Source organism: Hippocampus guttulatus, chromosome 1, assembly GCF_054856545.1.
Source record: "Hippocampus guttulatus isolate MCC_2025c chromosome 1, RoL_Hgut_1.0, whole genome shotgun sequence".
In the NCBI taxonomy this organism is placed as follows: Eukaryota; Metazoa; Chordata; class Actinopteri; order Syngnathiformes; family Syngnathidae; genus Hippocampus; species Hippocampus guttulatus.
This window is the reverse complement of record NC_141261.1, coordinates 4,437,453-4,457,660: the sequence shown is the minus strand read 5'-3', so window position 1 is coordinate 4,457,660 and position 20,208 is coordinate 4,437,453. Positions and strand designations below refer to the sequence as shown.

At 43.3% G+C, this 20,208-nt stretch overlaps 1 protein-coding gene across 2 annotated transcripts; it reads right to left on the bottom strand.

Annotated features, from left to right (window-relative positions):
• Positions 1 to 8,910: 8,910 nt before the first annotated feature.
• Positions 8,911 to 20,107, bottom strand: csrnp2 (cysteine-serine-rich nuclear protein 2). Of its 2 annotated transcripts, XM_086105301.1 has the most exons (6): positions 19,518 to 20,107; positions 16,043 to 16,833; positions 15,759 to 15,929; positions 15,415 to 15,677; positions 14,025 to 14,321; positions 8,911 to 12,984 (listed from the first exon to the last, which is right to left on the bottom strand). In XM_086105301.1, the coding sequence occupies exons 2-6, from the start codon at positions 16,077 to 16,079 to the stop codon at positions 12,331 to 12,333; spliced, it is 1,422 nt and encodes a 473-aa protein (XP_085961427.1). In that variant the 5' UTR covers positions 16,080 to 16,833; positions 19,518 to 20,107; the 3' UTR covers positions 8,911 to 12,330. The 2 variants fall into 2 exon arrangements, with proteins under 2 accessions (XP_085961427.1, XP_085961437.1); XM_086105311.1 differs by lacking the exon at positions 16,043 to 16,833.
• Between the last annotated feature and the right edge of the window lie 101 nt (positions 20,108 to 20,208).

The window sequence follows — 20,208 nt, the reverse complement described above, 5'->3', positions numbered from 1 at the left end:
ACTACTGTATTGTATTACTTCAAAAGGACGTTAATGAGAATACGCATATGATCACGTTCTTTGTCTTTTAACATGGCAGCTGCTTTTTCTCTGTCAGCTTTCGAGAATAATCTCATCCGAGTGTGATGCTTCTTCTATTCTGGCACCTCTCTTATCACTCATGTGCTGCTCTTGGTGCATGGGCAAAGGCTCAGATTCCCAAATGGGAGTTCACACTCACTCATCTGCGTGTCAGCTTCAGCCTCGCTCCTCGAACACGTCTGCTTTCTGTTAGCCATTGGCATCAGCTTGGGCTCGTGTTCTGCTGCAAATAAAGGCTTCCATTTTTTACAAAACAGTCGCCATTCTTCTCTCCGTCCCATGCGAACCCACAACTAATTCTCATGTGTGCGGAAGAGGAACTACAGCATCATCAAAAATATAGATTTTTAAGTGTTTGTATTCAAATACAAAGGATAATAATAAATGTCCAAATGGTGAAAAATTAGTAAGAGTTTTCTGGAATTGTTCGGATTACAGTCAAAATTGGGTACTATGTTAATACTCATGCGTATTTGAAACCCAATTTGGCATCGTCTTTGCAGTAACTTTTTTGTCTTTTGTCACACTTAATGGCTTCCTTCCTGCCTTTATCGCCACTCCTGACATTCCACGGAAAAATGTACACTGACCGAGGCAAGAGTTGAGATAAGTCAATCAGTAATATTTCATGCCAAAGCCTTGAAAGCTTCCAGGGAAGTTCTGGAAGTTATCACTTTCGAAGTTACGGTCCTCCCCAGTGATGAGAATAATCCATGTGACGACATCCTCGTACCGAGATACAGAGCCAAATGTGTCATAAAGTTACTTTCCCCTGATGCTCCACCACCACGGCGCGGCGTGTTGTCATGTCTGTAATTGCTTCCATGACTGCAAGTTGGGCTGCGAGCCATACTGATGATGTTAAGGCCCAGGTGGAGGACAGGCTCGGGCTCAGCTGGGTGGGGTGCTTTACTGGCTCAGTCCATTGAAGGAGGCGTCCATACTGATGACATCAGGATGAAGTGCTGTGTGTTTGGATGACGGAGGCTTTGCTTTGTTCTTCACAAGCTTTGGCTTTTTTCCCTTCTTTTCCTCGTTTTTGGTGTTCTATCTATCTATCTATCCATCTTTGAAGTGAGATAATTAGGGGGTTGACTGCAATTTTTTCTGAAGAGAAAAAAAGGTGTCAATTTGAGGGAGGTGTTTATTTTCCTTCTGTATATAAGACTCCCAGCAACTAATTAGGACGCTTGTCATTTTCACATCAACAGAACTAACCAGAACTCATCTCTTTCCGTGAAAAACTTCAAGCATGCCCAGTATTTCTCTTGCACTTACACACTCCCGCAACTAGAGAAGGTATGTTCAGTATGACTCCACCGTATCATTGGATTTTCCACTTGGAGCCATAAAGGGGATTTGGACCAGTTTACTGCACTCAGCTAATGGCGAAATAAAATCGGATTTTATTTTATTTGTTTTTAAGATATGAAGACCATTTGAAGAATGCTTTTATATGCTTTGCTTTTTTTTTTTTACTGGTGTGGGAGATGGCTAGAGAGCAGTGGCGGATGCTAGTCTGTCAAGGAGGGGAAGCTCAATTTCGGCCTACATCACAAAATGTGTCCGTTTATTTATACGTGAATTTTACTCTCCGTTCCTTTTCAAGAAAATGAGCTGTGACCCTGTGGTGATATAAGTCAGTCTGCGAACACAAGCAACTACAATAAAACCCACCAGAAATAAAAGATAAATTTGTCGCTAGTCGCTTTCAACAAAGAGAGTGTCGCTAAAATGATTAGAAGAAGTCTCCAGTTCAACTCAGAACAGAATGAGAATTGAAAAATGCTCCCATGGATGCCTACACCAAAAGATCGGTGATCGGCTCATTTCGTTGTCAATCAAAAAGAGATTCAGCCTCAGACAGTTCATCCAATCATCATGCAGAAAAGCTCAGCGTCCGGGCGGGCCGATACACGCCCACTGTCCATAGACTCCCAGAGACGCTGAGCGTCCGACGGACTGGACAAAAGCAGAATTTATCCAATGACTCGTCTCGTTTCAATGCATTGGGACAACCTACTGTGAACTCTCGAGACGCTGAGCGTCCGCGCTGCAGACGCTCAGCGTCCACACGGTTTAAAGCACAGTGAAGCTGCAGGAATGAATGAGAAGAGAGTCGCGTGGTTGCCAGTAATAAGAAGCTGATTCGGAACAAAAGTTGAGCGTGTTGTAGCGCATATTTAGTCCATGACATGTACACACAATTGTATGTACACACATATATTTGATCACTTACTTTTTGACATTTTAGGGGAAGCTGAGCTTCCCTTGTAGTCTTAGAGCAATCGCCTCTGATAGATAGATATTTCAAATGGGGGTGCCCCCTCCTGCAAATGTTCCTCAGTGCTCACTTATCACATTTTCATGCAACATCAATCTCCTTTATCCTATTTTTCCTCCTTGCAAAACTCCATTTCCACTTGATCCTTCCCGGAATTTTCCCGGTTGCCTGGCAAGGTACACTTATAAACACGTGCAAGTACCCTTCATCATTCACTTGCAATTTCTCAGGAGAACTTCAATACCATTTTAAACCCAAAAGTAGAAGCTGTATTTTTTACCGTATGTAAACAGAGCCAAAACAATACACTTTTCGGTTAAAAGAAAAAAAAGTGTCACGTACAGATGCTTGTCGCTCAGCATTCACGTAACAAACAGAAGCAGCTGCGGCACCAAACTCATCATAAAAGGCGTGTGTGTTGCTCTAAAGCCATCATCGGCAAACAAACAAGAAAGGAGACCCTTAGGTGATTCTACAAAGAGTGCGTTGATCCACCTGCCGGCCGCCGGCCAAGAGGTGGAGCTCGGTAGTTTAGTCTGTGATTAGTCTGTTTAGGGGGCAGAGGGGTGACCTCTCCTCCCTGGGTGAGTGGTCACACTCTGCAGGGGCCTGATGATGGAGCCCGAGAACGGAGTCACATGCTGACACACTACGGTGCTCTCTAATCAACTGAGACCAGCAGTTAGGTTGGGGGGCAGCCAATTACTTGCCGTATCTCAACTCAAGTTGTTAGAGTAACTTGACTACAGCCCATCGTGCATGTATCATTTCTCCATACGATTTAATCACTATTGAAAAGATGAATTAGAAGTATTCCCGTTTAGTGTGGATGTTAAATGACGACTTTCCCCCTGGGCCTGACAGAACACATTAATTAGAATTTTCTGTGAGGATATTCATGTTTGTTCAACATTTACCAAATTTAACATTATATCTATGAGCCTTCACGATGACGGTTATTGACTTGGTGGATATTAATATTTATCAACGATTCAATGTGAATTTTGGAAGAATGTCCTTTTTGTTTAGCTAAACAAAAGGGTTAGGGTTCCGGTAACGATAAGGGTTAGGGGTTAGGGTTTAGGGTTCGGGTTAGGTTAAGGGTAATGGTAAGGAGTAGGGTTGGGGTTAGGGTTAGAGTCAGAGGTTAGGGTAGGGTGTTAGGGTTAGGTTTAGGGGTTAGAGTTAGGGTTGGGGTTAGGTTTAGGGTTAGGGGTTAGGTGTAGGTTTGGGTTTCAGGATTAGTGTTAGGGGTTAGAGTTAGGGTTAGGGTTCAGGTTTAGGCTTCAGGTTCGGTTTTAGGGGCTAGGGTTAGCGTTTAAGTTTAGAGTTAGGGTTAGGGTTTGAGGTTAGCATTTAGGGTTAGGGTGAGATGTTCGGTTGGGGTTTAGCATTAGGATTTTGGGTTAGGTTTAGGGTTAGGTTTATTGTGCTCTGGTTCAGTTTTTCTTATCTCTAAACACTCAATTGTTTGTTCGACAAATAGCTAAGAATTGCTGAAATGGTCTTGCTTCAAGCAAATTATTTTACCCCATGAACATTCATTCAAAAAAACTCACTGCCCTTTTTGTTAGTTAATATCAGATCTACCAACGGGATGCTGTCTGGGATTGTTCAAACCAAACCAAATCCCGCTTCTGTGTGAGCCCCGTGGATGTGTGCTGGGAAAAGTAGCATATGTCACGGAAGCGCTCAACCATAATGTTTTCCCTGGGAGCAGCTGGAGCGTGGGATGAATCCAGTGTTGACCTCTTGGCTCCTAATACATAATCTCCATGTCCACTGATTTGTAAGGCTCAGGTAAGACAAAAAGACAAAAAAAAAAAAAAAAGAATCACATGACTCCTGTGGGGAGCTACATCATATGGCGCATTACTGACAAGGAACCAAATTTGGTTACTGCATGTTCGGATTGCTTAGCTGGCATCACAGATAGTAATTATCTCTCACATGAGTGTTAGGCTGTCATGCTCATATTTTGGTTAGCGAGGGAAAAAACAGAATACTACTGTTTTACAATAAATAATACAAGTATACATTGCTTATAGTGGAGCAGGTCAAGGTATATTTTTTTCAGAGGGATTTCAATAATTTATACAGACAATCCCATAGATTTGTTCAGTGTCTGCATTTATCTGGTTTCAGTTTGGGTTTTTGAAGCCAAACACACACACACACACACACACACACACACACACACACACACGCGCACACACACAAATTCCCTTGAACCTCTCCAAATAATGTGCAGTACCCGAAGCACATTGTTTAACCATAATTACCTTTTAAAAAGAACAAAACACATCAAAGACTACACACAACAAAAACTCAAATGCATCATTAATTTCATTGAAGCACAGAGAATAAAGTGTTGGACTTTTGTTCTGTACCGCGGGGTTTGGCAACTCTGCGTATGGCTTGGAAAATGGTGATTTTTTTTTTATCCGATTTTATCAGTCTGTCAATGTGATATAAAACGTGATAGCTAAATAGAAAACTACTGTAGTGGTTGTGTAACATACTGGTATGATATCTTAAAAGTCAAAGAGCTTGCCACAACGTAGTTACCACATAAGCAGTTAGCCTAGCTTCTTCTATTTTGTTCTTCTGCTACTCTTACAGCAGTCTGGAGGCTCTGTGGAAAAGTGCTGCCTCTCACAGGTCAGTGTTGGTACTACACTACACATCCGGTTTGGGGGAGCAGGCTCGTGAACACATCTAATGTATCCATTCAATTTTTAGTCCACTTATCCTCATTAAGATCACAGGTCCGTAAAAAAACATACCAAATTTCTCATCAGCTTTTGTAGGGTTGCTCACATTTTTAAAATTGGTGAAGATGAAAAAAAAAACAAAAAAAAAACTGTTCTACATGTGTTTAAAAAGTTAAATACATTTTGTGAAGATTTTTGTTTTTTAAACAACTTTTACTTGCACGTTTTCTGTCGTGCAAGTAAATGTTGAATGTTGATGCAGCTGGACAGTGGGGAAAAGTGTAAACAGAAACGCATTTAACATTCCAAAGCCTTAAAGAGGCTCTTGCTTAAAATGATCTGTTATCTATTAAACATTTCCAAATACTTACAAACGTTGACATCAGCTCACAGATGAGCAAAAACGCCCAATGAGGCAAGCAGGACCAAATGTGTTCTACATTGACATTTCCAGTCCCTCACAAGGAGCACGAGGAGATCCTCTTTCAGTAAAATCCCTCAAGATGGACCATAAATAACCCTCTCAAGTCATCTGGGATGTGTAATTAATTTCCAGAAGTGGTTTTCTTGCCATGCCTGCGTTGTGCCCAGGCCTTTCTAAGGCCATCACCTGTTGGTCCCACGCTGTGCCTTTAGTCCAAACTGCAACCCGAGCCTGGATTTGAGATTCCCAGCCCAAATTGACTGTGAGATTATAAATGCGGACATTTGACTGAGGTGGGAATGGCCCTTAGTGTGCAACAGAAAGCTCTCATTTTGTTCATACTATTTTTCAGCAAAGATAACAACCTAAGCGACACACAACATGATACATTCTATCAAACATATCCGGTGGTTTTCAAACCAAAAATGTAAGCATAGCTGACTAGCTCCCGGTGAGGGTTTTTTTTTTTTTTTTTTTTGGGGATGCATACATTGGTGTTTACGAGCAGTGCTATCTTCTGAATAAACACCACACATGCGATTTATTATGTCTCTATTTGTGTTTGTTGATGCGGCCGCATACACCCAGTGTAGTGTATGATGTGCTGATTTCATGACTCAAAATGCTTTCATTGGAGATATATATGGTAACGACATGTGTAGTCACCATTGGCCCAGTTCGACATGGGGCCAAGTGTCCAGTGGACTAATTTCAGCAATATGAGAAATAGGGTGTGGGAAGTATACAATAATCCTTTATGCTTGGAATATATAGACAAAGGCCTGTCGCAGACGTGTCATTGAGACATATGAGAATCGTTGTAAATTGGGGGGGGGGGGGGGGGGGGAATGCCTAACATGCTACTCAAGAAAGTTTGAATCTCTTTGTTTTTGTCATCAAACTAACTCTGCTGCATTCATGTTCCCATGACAACATGGAAACACTCACTCCACACCCACATCTGTTTTTACAGGTACAGCAGTGGATCCATGTGTGTAACAGGAAATGAGGTCGAATGGGAACATGTTTTTGTTTGCACAGCATGCTGGGAACGTGGCCTGTTATGCCAGCAAGAGATAAACAACATGGATTGTCAGGGATATGGTATTCATGTTGAAAAGTGACAAGATGGTGGTTAGGGAATTTTTACATGATTCACTCAATGTGTGCTTCAGGGAATAAGACACATGGACAGGAAGTCATTACACTTCCTTTCCCAGATTCAAGAATGTGTCTTTTTTTCTACTACTACCGTAATCTAAAATATTTTTTTCAAATACCCCTTGTTGTCATTTAAGGTCACAGGACAAATAATACTTTGTGCACTTGCTTTCCACCAGCTTCCAAAAACATGCATGTTCTTTTAAGGCTCCTAATTTGCCATAGGTTTGTGGTAAATAGTTGTTTATTGATAATATGCCCTGTGAATTTACATTCAACAAAACTAATAGTTAATGAATAATAAAATACAGGAAAACACCCGATTCCTAACAACAGGGTACTCACTAAAGGTATTCAACAAATAACTGGAGATTGTGGAATGCGTTAGAAATGGAAACTCTGCCATTGTGGGAGACTTCAACTTCCCATCACTTCAACTTGCATCTAACATTATGTAAGAGTCGTGTCACAATTTGAAGACATTGACGACGTATGTGTCCATACCATATAAGATATTATTAACAGAATGTGCTGTTGACAAAGTGTTTTCTAGCTTCAATAACACTGTCTTCAAAAGAAAAAAGGGCAACTGTGGAAACACTGCCCCCACCCTAATGACAACAGAATTTAATAGACACCCAACAAGGAATATGATATCCCAATTCAAACATTGACCCTTGGAGCCATGTTGAAAGCCATCTGGGAATCTAACTCAAAATGTCCAGGGGGGGTACAAGTACCAAAAAAAAATACACATCAAAGGTTTTCATATTAGAGCGCCCTGCCAGGTTCATCAGGAAGAATGTACAGTTTGGATACCAAAGAGATGGCGTCATCTTTTTCCACCATCAAGCACGTTTACATTATATTGCCCACTGCTGTTTAATGCACAAAGGCCCCACTGTGAGTGCATTCGATGAAACTTCCACCATGAACAAAGCTCGGCACAGGGCCAGACACTGAGCTAATGGGATGGATTTAATTCCAGACCTGGAAGCTATTCTTTCACTTATTTCACTTTTTGGAATCAATGAATGGTGGATGGTAATGGTAAAAACGCATAGACAGTGTGACGGGCCGACTTGACCTCCGTCTGAGGAGGTTTCCTGTCAAGCACTCAACGGGCCAAAGTTGTGACGTCGCTCGACGAGATTGCAGCCATGCAGTGAATCAGTGCTGCCCTCCGCTGGCCATTAAATGTAGGACACCCAATAAAGCCAATGGGGACAAAATACTTCAGGGCAGAGGTATCCAACCTTTTTTGACAGAGAATCGACTTTTCAAGCAACCGACCTCCCGTGATCGACCCGCTACCGCACGTGCACGCATGCCACGATGAGTAACAGCCATAAGAGCACCGAACACGAGCGAAACAGCAAAGATAAAATAAAGTGGATATAAGAGCTTGTGAATTCGAAAAAGGAATCAGTGCCTACCTTAGTCGAGACCCGACGCGGCGTCATGGGACGCACTTTGGCAGCGTCTTCAGTGCAACAACGTAACTATAGTAGCTCACGTGTATCGTTTACATTTTTGTCTCCTGGCACTTCAGATTCCCATTCTTTGCCAATGCCATCGGTGAATTGTACATGAAACAAACTTTGAATGAGAATTTAAAAAAAAAAAGATATATGGCGACAGGTCTAATCGCAAGCAGCCAATGCAGACCGCTAACCGCAAACAACTTCCGGTGATGCACGTCACGCGCCGCCGTCGGTTAAAGGTGAGTCGCTTTTATTTTTTTAAATATTTTTGTGAAAGTGAAACTAAGCGGACGCTTAGTTAGTGTGCACTAACACAAAAATATAAAATATTAATAACACGCACACAGACACACACATCTTTTTTTCTATTTTCCCCTAGATCGACTTGGGACCAGTTGATCGCAATCGATCGACTGATTGGGCACCCCTGCTTCAGGGGTTAAAAGCGGTAACTACAAAAGCATAAAATAACTTTTTGGAACATGAAAACCTAAATGAAAAGTGTACTGTATGCAATACATTTTAATAAATGCATCCACAATAGAACAAGTATGAAAAAAAATACAGCAAAATATTTTGGGTGACTTTTCATGTGTATAGTGACGTTTTTGAGGCAATCTGAGAAAAGCAATCACTGATTTACTGATGTTTCCTTTGTCAAAATTCACTTAGCAGTGTTTTTAAAATCACTAATTTGAGAATAGCAAACATTGAGAATCACAAAGTATGTGAGTAAATTTAAAACTGACAACACCAGACACCTGTCTTAAATGTGCACTTTATTTATTTTTATATAGAAAAAGACCTTATTTTGTCCACTTTTAGGGAACAGATTCCGGAGAGCGGCTCTCCACAGCTCCACAAGTCTTTCCGGCATTCCAACAATCACACTTATCCTTCGCGGGCACGCACACGCACACACATTTATACTGAGAGTGATCGCAAACAGCCAAGCGTGATCAAGGGCAGGCCACAACTACAGAGTCATCCTCTCAGGACAGTGAAGACCACTGCTTTGGTGAAGCACACTTGGATTAAGACAAAACAATAAAAGGCAAATAATGACATCAACATCTCATACATGTCAGCACATTGAAAAAGATGGTTTAGTGTTGTTGTTTTTTAAATGACATTTAAATAGCATAAAAGTGAAAACATCACAGACACGATTTTGACATAAGCACAAGAATGTGTCACAGTAAAGCAGCAATCGCCTTCCTTGACCTCCTGCATGAAGCGTTACAGGAAAAAAAGCACCTTTGCAAAACACAGGATTTCCTCATTGTTATGCTTCCCAAGCCCCCTAAATACAGTACATCTGTGGACACACACACACCCACACACACACACACTTATCAAGCTGCACCACACAATATCATATTTTTCTTTAAACGTTCTTTTCTTCATGTGAGACATCTCTTGTTCAGAGGCGACGGTGCAAAAATCTGCTGTTACACTTGACGCATCAATACATACAGTATACTTCATCATTCATGTGAGGGATATTGAAAAATGTTGTAGGACTCACCATACACTGTACAACAGGCCTGCAGTTACACTCTAGACTAGACCTGGCCTGGTACCCTAGAACGGGTTGGATTTGCCAGACTTGTGGAAACATTAACAGCAACAGGACTGAGGTACCCTCTTGAACAGATCCAATGCTACGCTTTAGAACAGGTCGGGGGAACTTTTCAGAACAAATAAGCCCTAACACTCTGGAGCAGGCCCAGGCTATATTCTAGAATTGGTTTAGCATAGTTTGGCGTACAGGCTCTGTGTAGGACCAAGTTTGTAAAACATGCCTAATGGTATTCTGTATGAGAGCCTTGGGGTTCTTGAAAAGTCCCAAAGCTGGCCAGAGGGATCATTACAGAATATCAGAAGGGCCAGATAACCATCTTGAACCAGTTGAGGTGTGACTCTAGAACGGTTAAAAGGACTTGTCACACTCCTGACACACTCCCGCAGATTTTATTTGGAATTCTAGGTCTGGCCAAGGATCACACTACAAATACACCCTTAAACAGAGTCAAACCTGTACTTGTGAAAAGGTTGGACTGAAAAGAAAAGATCGCCGTCTACCCAGTTAGAACAGGCCAGACATTCTAGGACAGGACATTCACTCCAGAGCAGGCTGACATTTACTTGCCAGGCCTACAGGCATTTTGTTAAACTCTAGTACATATCTGGAGCTACACTCAAGGGCTGGTTAAGAGTCAAGCCTCTGGAACAGGTCCAGGTTACATTCTGGAACTTAACCTTTGTCAGACTCAAGTTATGGTCGGAGTCTAAAGGGAAATTTAACGTCTATGCATAATAGTTCCAGTCTAAAACTCTCGAGATTTGGTTTGAGGATAGGCTTGGACAGGCCCTGATTTTATCCTCTAGAACAGGGGTGTCAAACTCATTTTGTCGCGGGCCACATTGTAGTTACGGTTTCCCTTGGAGGGCCGTTATGAATTTTGGGAAACCATATATGTTCAATCACCTCCACATATTACATACACAGCGCGCAACAAATCGATGGATAACTAGTTTTAAAATCAGAAGGACAAGAATAATGACTGTCATTGTGGATTACATACGGCAATTTGAAATTTTGGTTCAGACTTTAGCAAGCATCATGGAACTTGACATGCTTGATTCGCTTTCGCGGGCCACATAAAATGATGTGGCGGGCCAGATCTGGCCCCCGGGCCTAGACTTTGACACCTGTGTTCTAGAACATATCCACGGTTACATTCTAGAACATCTGGTCGGACAGTACACCGTGGGTTGGAGGTTAAACTAAAGAAGGGCCACCAGGTAGTCGAATAAAAGGCGTACAACATGCTTGAGCAAGGTTAGGTGACAATTTACTGGCTGTGGAGTTAAAATCAAGAACAGGCCTGACATGACACACTCAAGGGAGCGTTTTAGGTTCGACTCTAAAATACAGGTTTGACTCTCGATAGAGATTATTAGAATTAGGGACGTTCAACAACATCTTTTTTTAAGAGCAATATCACCAATAAAGGAGTAGCGATACCTCCAGTACTTTGGACATAAAATTTCACTCAACACAATGACAACAAATTGAACAAAGACCTTTCTTTGACGCAAAGGAGGATTTGCTGATGTGTCAAACTGCTGCAGTATACTGTAGTGCCAACAACTGCTGAGGAGGACTTACTCTACACGCACACACTCGCACATTGATATCGTTACTGGCATACCCCTACTTAGAATCATTCAAAGTTGCACTCGAGTGACGGACATTACACTCTAGAGCAGGCCCACGGTTACACACCAGGACAGGTCTAGTGTTAAAATAGGGCTACAACAGGGCTGTGGGTAATGTACTCTAGGGGTTGTTTGAGGACACACTGGAACAGGTCCAGTCGGGCAACAGGCCTATCATTGCTCTCTCCAGCCGGCATAGCTTGCAGTCGAGACCAATCTTTTATTTCCCGAAGAAGAATACAGTACAAAGTGCAACGATGTCTGTCTGTCTATTCAGAAGTGGTCCAGAGTGGCTATCAGTGATCCGTTTGTAAACATTATGAGATCACATTGAATTTAAGCAGCGTTGTGAACCTAATGCGGAAATCGGCGTAACAAAACTACCATTCTAGCACAACTCCAGGTGGGTGAAAGTTGACAATTTTCCAGTCGCACCTCATCCACAAGAGATCCATCACACAAAGATGTCATAATATCACAGGCGTTGCAACGACGACACAAGGATCGCGTTTGTGAAAGATGAGCAAAGGCCGGCGCAGACGAGCTCAGCGTGTGCGCAAACACCGGCGGCTCGGCCTCGCAATCACACAAACACTTGTACAGTACACAAGAAAACAAGTATTTCCAGGATTATTAGGTCAGTTTATGCCATCATTTGGCCGGGCTGCAGCTCAGACACATCTGCTGCGATTCAAAGTGTTAGTGAAGTCACTCGCTTTTTCTCTTGGATGTCTCCGAAGTTAGCAAGCAGGACGTTCACCTGCATTTTTTTTTTTTTTTTTTTTTGCATAAGGCTGTGTTTACTACCCCCAACACAATTCACAATGAAAGTCACATGACTGCATATACCGTAAAGTATGACTCCTGATCTCCAAGTGCTCCAGCCTCTACAAATGCAACTGAGTTCGACGCGAAATGTTGTTTTATTTGTGCAAAATATCTGCAGAGAAGCTGGGCCTAAACGTCAGGAGGAAGAGGGTGTGTCGCCACCGCTGCTTTCGCGCTTTCTTCTAGACACTCTTCACGATGGTGGAGCTTCGAGTGATCACTTTGGAACCGGCTGCCTAAACAAGCGTCTCCTGTTGCCTCCTGAACCTCCTCTTCTGTCGGCTCCAGGATGGGCGGCTCGATGGAGCTGAGTTGGTAGTAGTGGAGAGGGGCGGAGTCTCTGAGAAGGTCTGTGGGACTCTCCTCATCTTGGTTGATGCAGAGCACGGCGGTCCCGGTTGGGAAAGGCCCCTGCAGAAGAACCTCCTCCACCTGCGGCTCTTCTGCCCGCCTCTCCTGCTCCACGGCGCTCTGCAGGTGCAACACGGCGGTCTCATTCTCCCGCTCAAGGATGTCCTCCTCTGCCTCCAAGAGACATGCACGCACACCGCTCTCATCCGGGCCCGGGGATGCGGGGCAATTGGAGAACGGAGAGCACACAGGGTCCGACTCGGCGTACTTCTCCCCGGGCACTTGTAGCAGCACGCTCCTCTTCTCCAGGTCCAACTTCATGATAGTGTGCAGGTAGTGTGTTCGGACACGAAGAGGGTTGAACTCGACGCGGCCCGCTAAGTTGCCACAACCATCTCTGGAGCATCCACACGGGAAGGACATTCTGTCCACCTGGAGGAGAAACCAGGTCTCGCGATTTATTATCTTTTGTCTTCAACCCCTCTTAAACTGGATTTACACGACAGGTCCGGGTTTACACAGAACACACGAACCGACACGTGCATGCAGAAGCCCAACTTGCGCATTCGGAACTCCACCAATGTCAACTGCAGGCACAATTGACACAGAACTAAACATCCTGGAGCCTATTCCAGTTAACTTCGGGTGAAAGGTGGACGACAGCCTGAACTGGTCACTTGTCAGTCGCAAGACATAGATAGACGAATAACCATTCGCACCCACATCCACACCATCAGTGAGTGGGAACCGATCCCACGCTGCCCGCTCACAAGTCAGGCGAGTGTACCACTAAACCATCAGTGAATCAGAGCAAAACACTATTACATCATTAATATAAATATTAACCTCCTGGGTTTGATACAGGCCAATTGTGGCCATCTTGCGTTCTTTTTTTTTTTTAATGATTTTTTAAGATGTGTTAATGCAAATGTTTCTCATGGGCGGAGACTTTTTTTTTTCTAATTTTGTCATTTCCAATTCCAGCTCTTTAAATCAAGGCACTATCGCGAGCACTTTTAAACATTATTTACCATAATTTCCAAGAGTATAAAACACCCTCCTCCTGAAAACTCACCTCCAATGTATTGTTTGTCTATGCTTTTGCTTTGGTTCAGATTCACAGCAAATGGTCTTTCACCTTTTTTATTGTACTGTTTGAAACAAACACAGGTGAATGTCAGCAATCCATGCATTTTGATGACTTCAAGTCTGCACTGTCAGCTGCCCAATATGAAGTGAATAATTTTCCACATTTGGAAGGGGCCTGATTCTGAAGTAAAGTTTGACTTAAGTTAGTTGTTTATTTTCAATTTTTATACTTGGATGACGCATATCCCAGTTGTGCCACTTGAGAGCAAAAACAAATTGGAAATGTGTTACTTCAACAGTGCAGTATAAATCCAACTTCTTCCCATCAGCGACATCTTGACAGGACTGACAAAAACTTCAAATTCAAGAGGTGACCATCCTACCTGGCACTTGATGCCAGCCTGGCTGCAGCCACAGTGTCGAGGGTCGCAGTACAGACGGCAGTCACAGCCACATTCTTCCCGGGATAGGCGGATGGCTCGCAGCTCCGTTTTCTCCCGGGCGTCGATGCGAGCAATTCCGGAGGCTCGTAGAAGAGCTCTACGACGCTTAGTGGGCAGCGGCTGTAGAAAGAAGCAGTCGTCCACCTCCACGGCGTCCACGTCGAGGTCCTCGTCCGAAACGTCATCCAGAGTCAGCAGTTCGGCTTGGGCGCACTCCACTGTGCCGTTCCTGGTCAGCTGTGTATAACAATCAATCCAGCTAAAGTAAATAAAGTGTGGAGGAAAAACAAATATTGATACTGATGTGAAATATGTGCCTTGGCTCGATAAAGGTTGGGAAAACACTGCTTGAGCAGATGCCTCCCCCAGAGAATCAACTGCTGAACCCCTCTGCCCGAAAAGTAGTTGCCGTAGGATTTCAGCCCTATTTTTTTTGTCTGTTCCTCAACCTTTTTATGCTCCATTACAGAAACCCCTACGAGCCGTGGGGGGAGGAGGTGCTGCATCGAGGAGACTCAAAGGGGCACTCTCACATATGCCAGTAGGATTCCTCCTCCCAAATACATTCTGATGAGATCCCCCAGAGTCCACACATTCACAGGGTTCCCACTCTTCCACTTGCTTTTTATTTATGGACCTTTTACGGACTTTTGAGGGCTAATTTAGCCCTTTTTTAAGGACTTTTTCTCCATTCAGCAAGGGAATCACGGTGGATTTAATGCCCACTCAGCAATATGTGGGCTGAACAGAAAGCCTCATATCACTGAGCTGGTGTTCAAATCATTGCTGCCAAAGGAAGGGCACATCTTTATTTTTAGGGGCAATCAACTAACCCTTTATTTGACATACTATGTCAAATTTTAATTTTCCTACCTTACAGGAAAATGAAAGAAACTTGAATTCATTCTCAAATAAAGTACACCAAGAAAAATTTAAATTTAGAAAATATAAAACTTCAATTCATTTTCGAATTCAAATATATTTTTACGGATTTTTATTGATTTTAGAAGCTTTCCTTGAAAATTAAGGACAATTAAGAACATCCTTTTACAACTTATTTGTTATGGATTTTTATGAACCTTAAGGACCTGTGGGAACCCTGCTTCTACGAAGCTATCCCATGAGTTCTTCAACATTTAATCGACCAATTTTACTGGGCAAATAAAACAAATATAAACAACAAAAGACTCTTGTAATATAACTCCATAATATTCTGTAATGTACATGCTTGGTAGGGCTGATTAAAAACAAAAACAAAAAAACTTGATGCAGACTGGTTTCTAATGTACCTAATTAAGTGGCCATTTCGAGGCTTGCGTCAACGTCTTACCTTCAGCTTGCGGGCATTGAGCTTTTCCTGCCGCAGGTGTTGGCGTAAGGTGTGTCGGTGACTGCTCTCCTGCTCCCGAGCAAACTCCCCCAGCGTGTAACGTCGGATGGACGAGTGGTTATGAGCCATGCCCAGCGAGCTGCCTCCCTGGCTGGGTACGCTAGTGAAGCCCTGCCTCCGGGGGAAATAATACACTGTCACCGCGTCGAAACGCACCCGCTTGCCTCCCGGCGACAGTTTGTGTTGTCTGAGGATTGAGGTGGCTGGGGGACAAGAGACATTCAGTATGGAAGTGAATGCTTATTCGCTATATTTGCTCCTTTTTTTTTTCTTTTGTTCCTTACGAGTGAATTCTGTCCTGGAGGGGGGGTTGAGGCTGTCACAGCTGTCAGCACTGTCACTGCTTGAGATATCATCGTCAGAGTCTTTGGGTGTAGAAAAGAGAGAGCCGTTGTCCACCTCTTCATATCGTCGTTTGAGGCTGAGGGATGAACCTGCCTCCATGGAAACTGTGTCTGAGGGTACAGGGCAGCTCCAGTTATCACCAAGGCAATAATAATAATAATAAAAAAATAAAAAACCCTCACAGAATCCATACAGTTTTAGGGTGAAAAAATGGTCGACTCACAAACTGTAGCTAGATGTCTAGACAAGGGATGGGCCATTGAGCAAAATTTCCATAATCAACCATGGTGAATATTAATCCAGCCGTCGAGCCATTTGCAGCATATGAAAATGGCAAGTGAGCTGGAGTCGACCCTGGACTGGTTGCAGGCCAAACTAGCCATTCACACTCACACCTAAGGGCAATTTAGAGAAAATTAATGAAGAGACCAATAGAAGATGACCAACCTTTTGTTTATCTGCAAAATATAAACTGTATTTTGTAAACAAAATTTCCCAAGTGAGGACTTTAATTTACAACAGATATTCAGTAATAGCAGTCGCTGATGGTGTAATACGGGGGTCGGCAACCCGTGGCTCCAGAGCGGCATGCGGCTCTTTAGCACCACCCTAGCGGCTCCCTGGAGCTTTTTCAAAAATTTTCAAAAATGGAAAAAGATGGGGGAGGGAAATATATATACTGTATTTTTTTTTTAATGTAGTTCCTGTAGGAGGAAAAACATGACACAAACATTCTTAACGTTTTCCAACGTTTACACTCGCCTGACTTGTGTGCGTGAGATCGGTTCCCACTCAGTGGCGGTGTGGATGTGGGTGTTAATGGTCGTTTGTGCCCATATGTGCCCTGGGATTGGCAGGCGACCAGTTCAGGTTGCGGTCTTCCTTCCGCCCAAAGTCAGCTGGGACAGGCTCCAGCAATTCCCCGCAACCCTCTTCAGGATACGCGGTGTTCAAAATGGATGGATGGATTATATTCGGTAATATGAATTATCTGAACAAAATCAACAAATGACACTAGACAGAAAGACAGAGGTAAAAGTTAGCTTTGTGTAACTGAACCTTTTTTTTTCAAACTTTGGTTTTCAGACTAATTTTGTCTGAAAACATCGCTATGCCAATGAACTAAAGTGGAATTGCATTTCAAATTCAACCTCAGTGTTGACATGACAGCGCACCATTTAAACTCATGTAAAATCCATCAAAGCCGAGAGTTAAATGATTATATTAAATGAAAATGATCCTTCCTTTAAAGCTCATCCTTGTGCTTTGATGAAGCATTTCAATTACCTTTCACCAAAATTGATGATTGACTGCGCATTTTGAACCAGGCCAAGTTTCACATTTCTTCACACAAGCCTTGAGATGGCGAGAGACAGCACAACTGTTACCATGGTCACATAACCAAGATGTGAGGACCCCAAAGGGCCTACTTCATCATCAGCCCATGAAGAAAAGAGGTTGTGCTCAAAAAGCATCCTAAAAAGACCGGTTTCTCTTATTTTGACTGAGATAATGCAGTGGGCAGAGCAAATACGGTATGCTATGATGATGTTGACAATTACGGTTGTCAGAATTACCACACTACTGAACACTTCATACTGCTTAAAGGGTCTCTCTCATGGTCTGAACATTGGCACTTTTTTAATAGCTCGGGCCTGCAAAATAATGCAAGGAAATAAAGGGGGGGGGGGGGCATACTCTGAAGTAAATTGAGGCTTTTCAGCAGATTTTAGAAGACCCACATTTAAGTCGAAAACCAGCTCATTGTTTCCTTGTTATTTTCTTGTGAAAGTTGAAGTTTTGCGTGGCACCTCGGGCTCGGCTATCGGACGCCTTCTTTCTTGCGCAGAAATCGTAATCACTGTACCAGGGCTATGGACATAATTGCCATGCCGCTGCACGCACCAAGGATTCCTACTGGGGCTGAACAATTGCCGGCAATGGTATTCAAATCGACAGTGCAGTGCAGTAGAATACAACTATTAAAAGCGCAAAGGCTGTAATTTTCTTGGTGGGGTGAACTCTGCTCCATTTCTGTCAATAGCCTTTGTTTTTTAATACATATTTTATTCATCCATCCATCCATTTTCTCATCCGCTTATCCTCACAAGGGCCACGGGGCGTGCTGGAGCCTATCCCAGCAGCCTTCGGGCAGTAGGCGAGGGACACCCTGAACTGGTTACCAGCCAATAGCAAGGTACACACAGACGTAGACAAACAATCATTCAGACTCACAATCACACCCAGGGACAATTTAGGGTGTTCCATTAACCTGCCATTCATGTTTTTGGAATGTTGGCGGAAAACAGAGTACCCAGAGAAAAGCCACACGGCCACGGAGAAAACATGCAAACTCCACACGGGAAGTCCGGAGCCGGAATCGAACCCTGCACCCCTGCAATGTGAGGCGGAGGTGCTAACCTTTCGAAGCCACATATTTGTTTCCATTATTGTTGTAATCCATTCTGATTTATGACTTACTGACTTATCTTTACGTCACACTTGTTTTGGTAGAATTTTGTGAAGTTGTCATAGTGAATGCTTAAAAGACTGCAAGTCGAAGCACCAACTTAGTAAGCTAACAACACTAAATGAAGTAGATAAATAACCTTAATAACCTGTATTAACTCTGCGGTCTTTGCAAATTTGTGGTTGCATCAGCATCACCGCACAACTGGACACTTTATATCATTTAATGATGATATTTGTGTTTATGTATCGTCTTAAATGTACATTTTGTCATGGTGACCGATCTGTAGTGGTACCAGAGTGGCTGCAACTACTGGGCAAAGTCCCTGATCATATTTGGCCAATTAAGATGATTCTGATTATGAAATATCATGGCTGCGTCACAATGACAATACCGACAGCCCCTTGAGCATCCTCGTATACAAAAATAGTTTTATGATGGCGACAGTTGACCTTGGAGTGGATTATTTCTGTTTTGATCATTTCCCATGGGAACAAATCTGATGTCAACCAGCATTTTTGAACAGAACGTGTCCCACTGGAGAGCTTCCGGGGTATCAAGTTTTGGCCTTCCCATCAATCTACTAATGGTTACTGACAGACGCAAATCATAAAGAGCTTTTACCAGGAAATTACAGTGTACGCCTACTTGAAGATACTGCAGAGCATTTAATCTGACCCAATACAAATAGGGGATGCTGGGCCATCCGTTTGGACAATGCTGCATCTCCTGATTGATGCTGTTATTTTTAACTAGCAAACCAAATAAAGTGACCTTGTATTGCAGCAATCTTACCGCATTTAAATCGTCTGGAGAAGCTGTCTGGATGTGCGCAGTAATCATTCATTGGATTTGGAAGTGGATTGTCTTCTGTCAACCTTTTCCATCCAATTAGAAGCTCAAAGTTTTAAAAAAAAACCTATCAGTTGGAAATATGGATTGCCTATTTGTACGTAATTTTCTTTGTGTGGCTTGTCAACAAAATACGCAACTGTAGAATAAAGATTAATAACCAATCAATAAAGGATGAATAGTCGAGATAGAAGTTGCTGATGACGGTGCAGTTTACAGAATCTTAAACAGGAGCATCACTGTGCTCTGTAGCTCGAACGGGCACTCGATTTACGAGAGCATTTAGTGATTGTATCGATATGCAAAAATAGTTTTCACGTCTACACTGCAGTGGTGTTAGGCACGCTCACAATGACAAAGTAGCTTTTTTTCTTACCTGGTTCACAAACGAGGAACTTGAATGCAACCAGCTCGTTGCTCTTGTCTGTTGTTCTCTGTTCATGGATTATGTTAAACACCCTGTTAAGACGCCTTTTTGGTGCGGGAACCAGCAGCGATGCCTTTGCAAGTGATTGTCTATGCGTACCACTTCTTCAGTGGCTGGAGGAGGCTACTTGGGCTCTATACTCATTGTTCTGAAGAACGGGGGGGGGGGGGGGGGGGACACCGCAGTCGACTTAACATGTAGTTTAAAAAGGACATCAAGGGGGGCTTCACGTTACCAGTGCGCTTTATGAAGCTACTGCTTTTTAAATCTTCAGTATTTTCCTGTTCTTGACGGGGGCTTTTAAAATGGAGAAGCCCGCTGACATCTTTAGCCACCCCTCCTCGCTCGCCACCTCTACAACATCCTCACCCGGCCGGGAGCGGTCCGCAGGGCCGAGCTGAGTCTTCTCGCTCGTCGCGCGGTTGCGGTGTCAATGTCGCGGCCGTCTTTGGGCGAGAAGACGGGCTTGGAGTCTATTTCGCCCCGCAACCGGTCCCGGTCCCGGTGTTGAGAGCGTAACAATGGCAGGCCGAAATTCCTCCCGGCGGACGGATATATGTACTCTCAGTGACGTCATATGGAGCTTCTGCGCCAAGGGATGCCGGGAAAATGAGTGTGTGGGGGGGGATACGTCTTATTC

What these genes read in the sequence shown, in the direction of transcription:
- csrnp2 (XM_086105301.1), bottom strand. Translation starts at nt 16,079, where the DNA reads ATGGCCCATCCCTTGTCTAGACATCTAGCTACAGTTT. An exon ending in CTCCAGGACAGAATTCACTC is followed by an intron (nt 15,678 to 15,758) that starts GTAAGGAACAAA and finishes CTTGTCCCCCAG; the next exon opens with CCACCTCAATCCTCAGACAA. An exon ending in TCAATGCCCGCAAGCTGAAG is followed by an intron (nt 14,322 to 15,414) that starts GTAAGACGTTGA and finishes TGTTATACACAG; the next exon opens with CTGACCAGGAACGGCACAGT.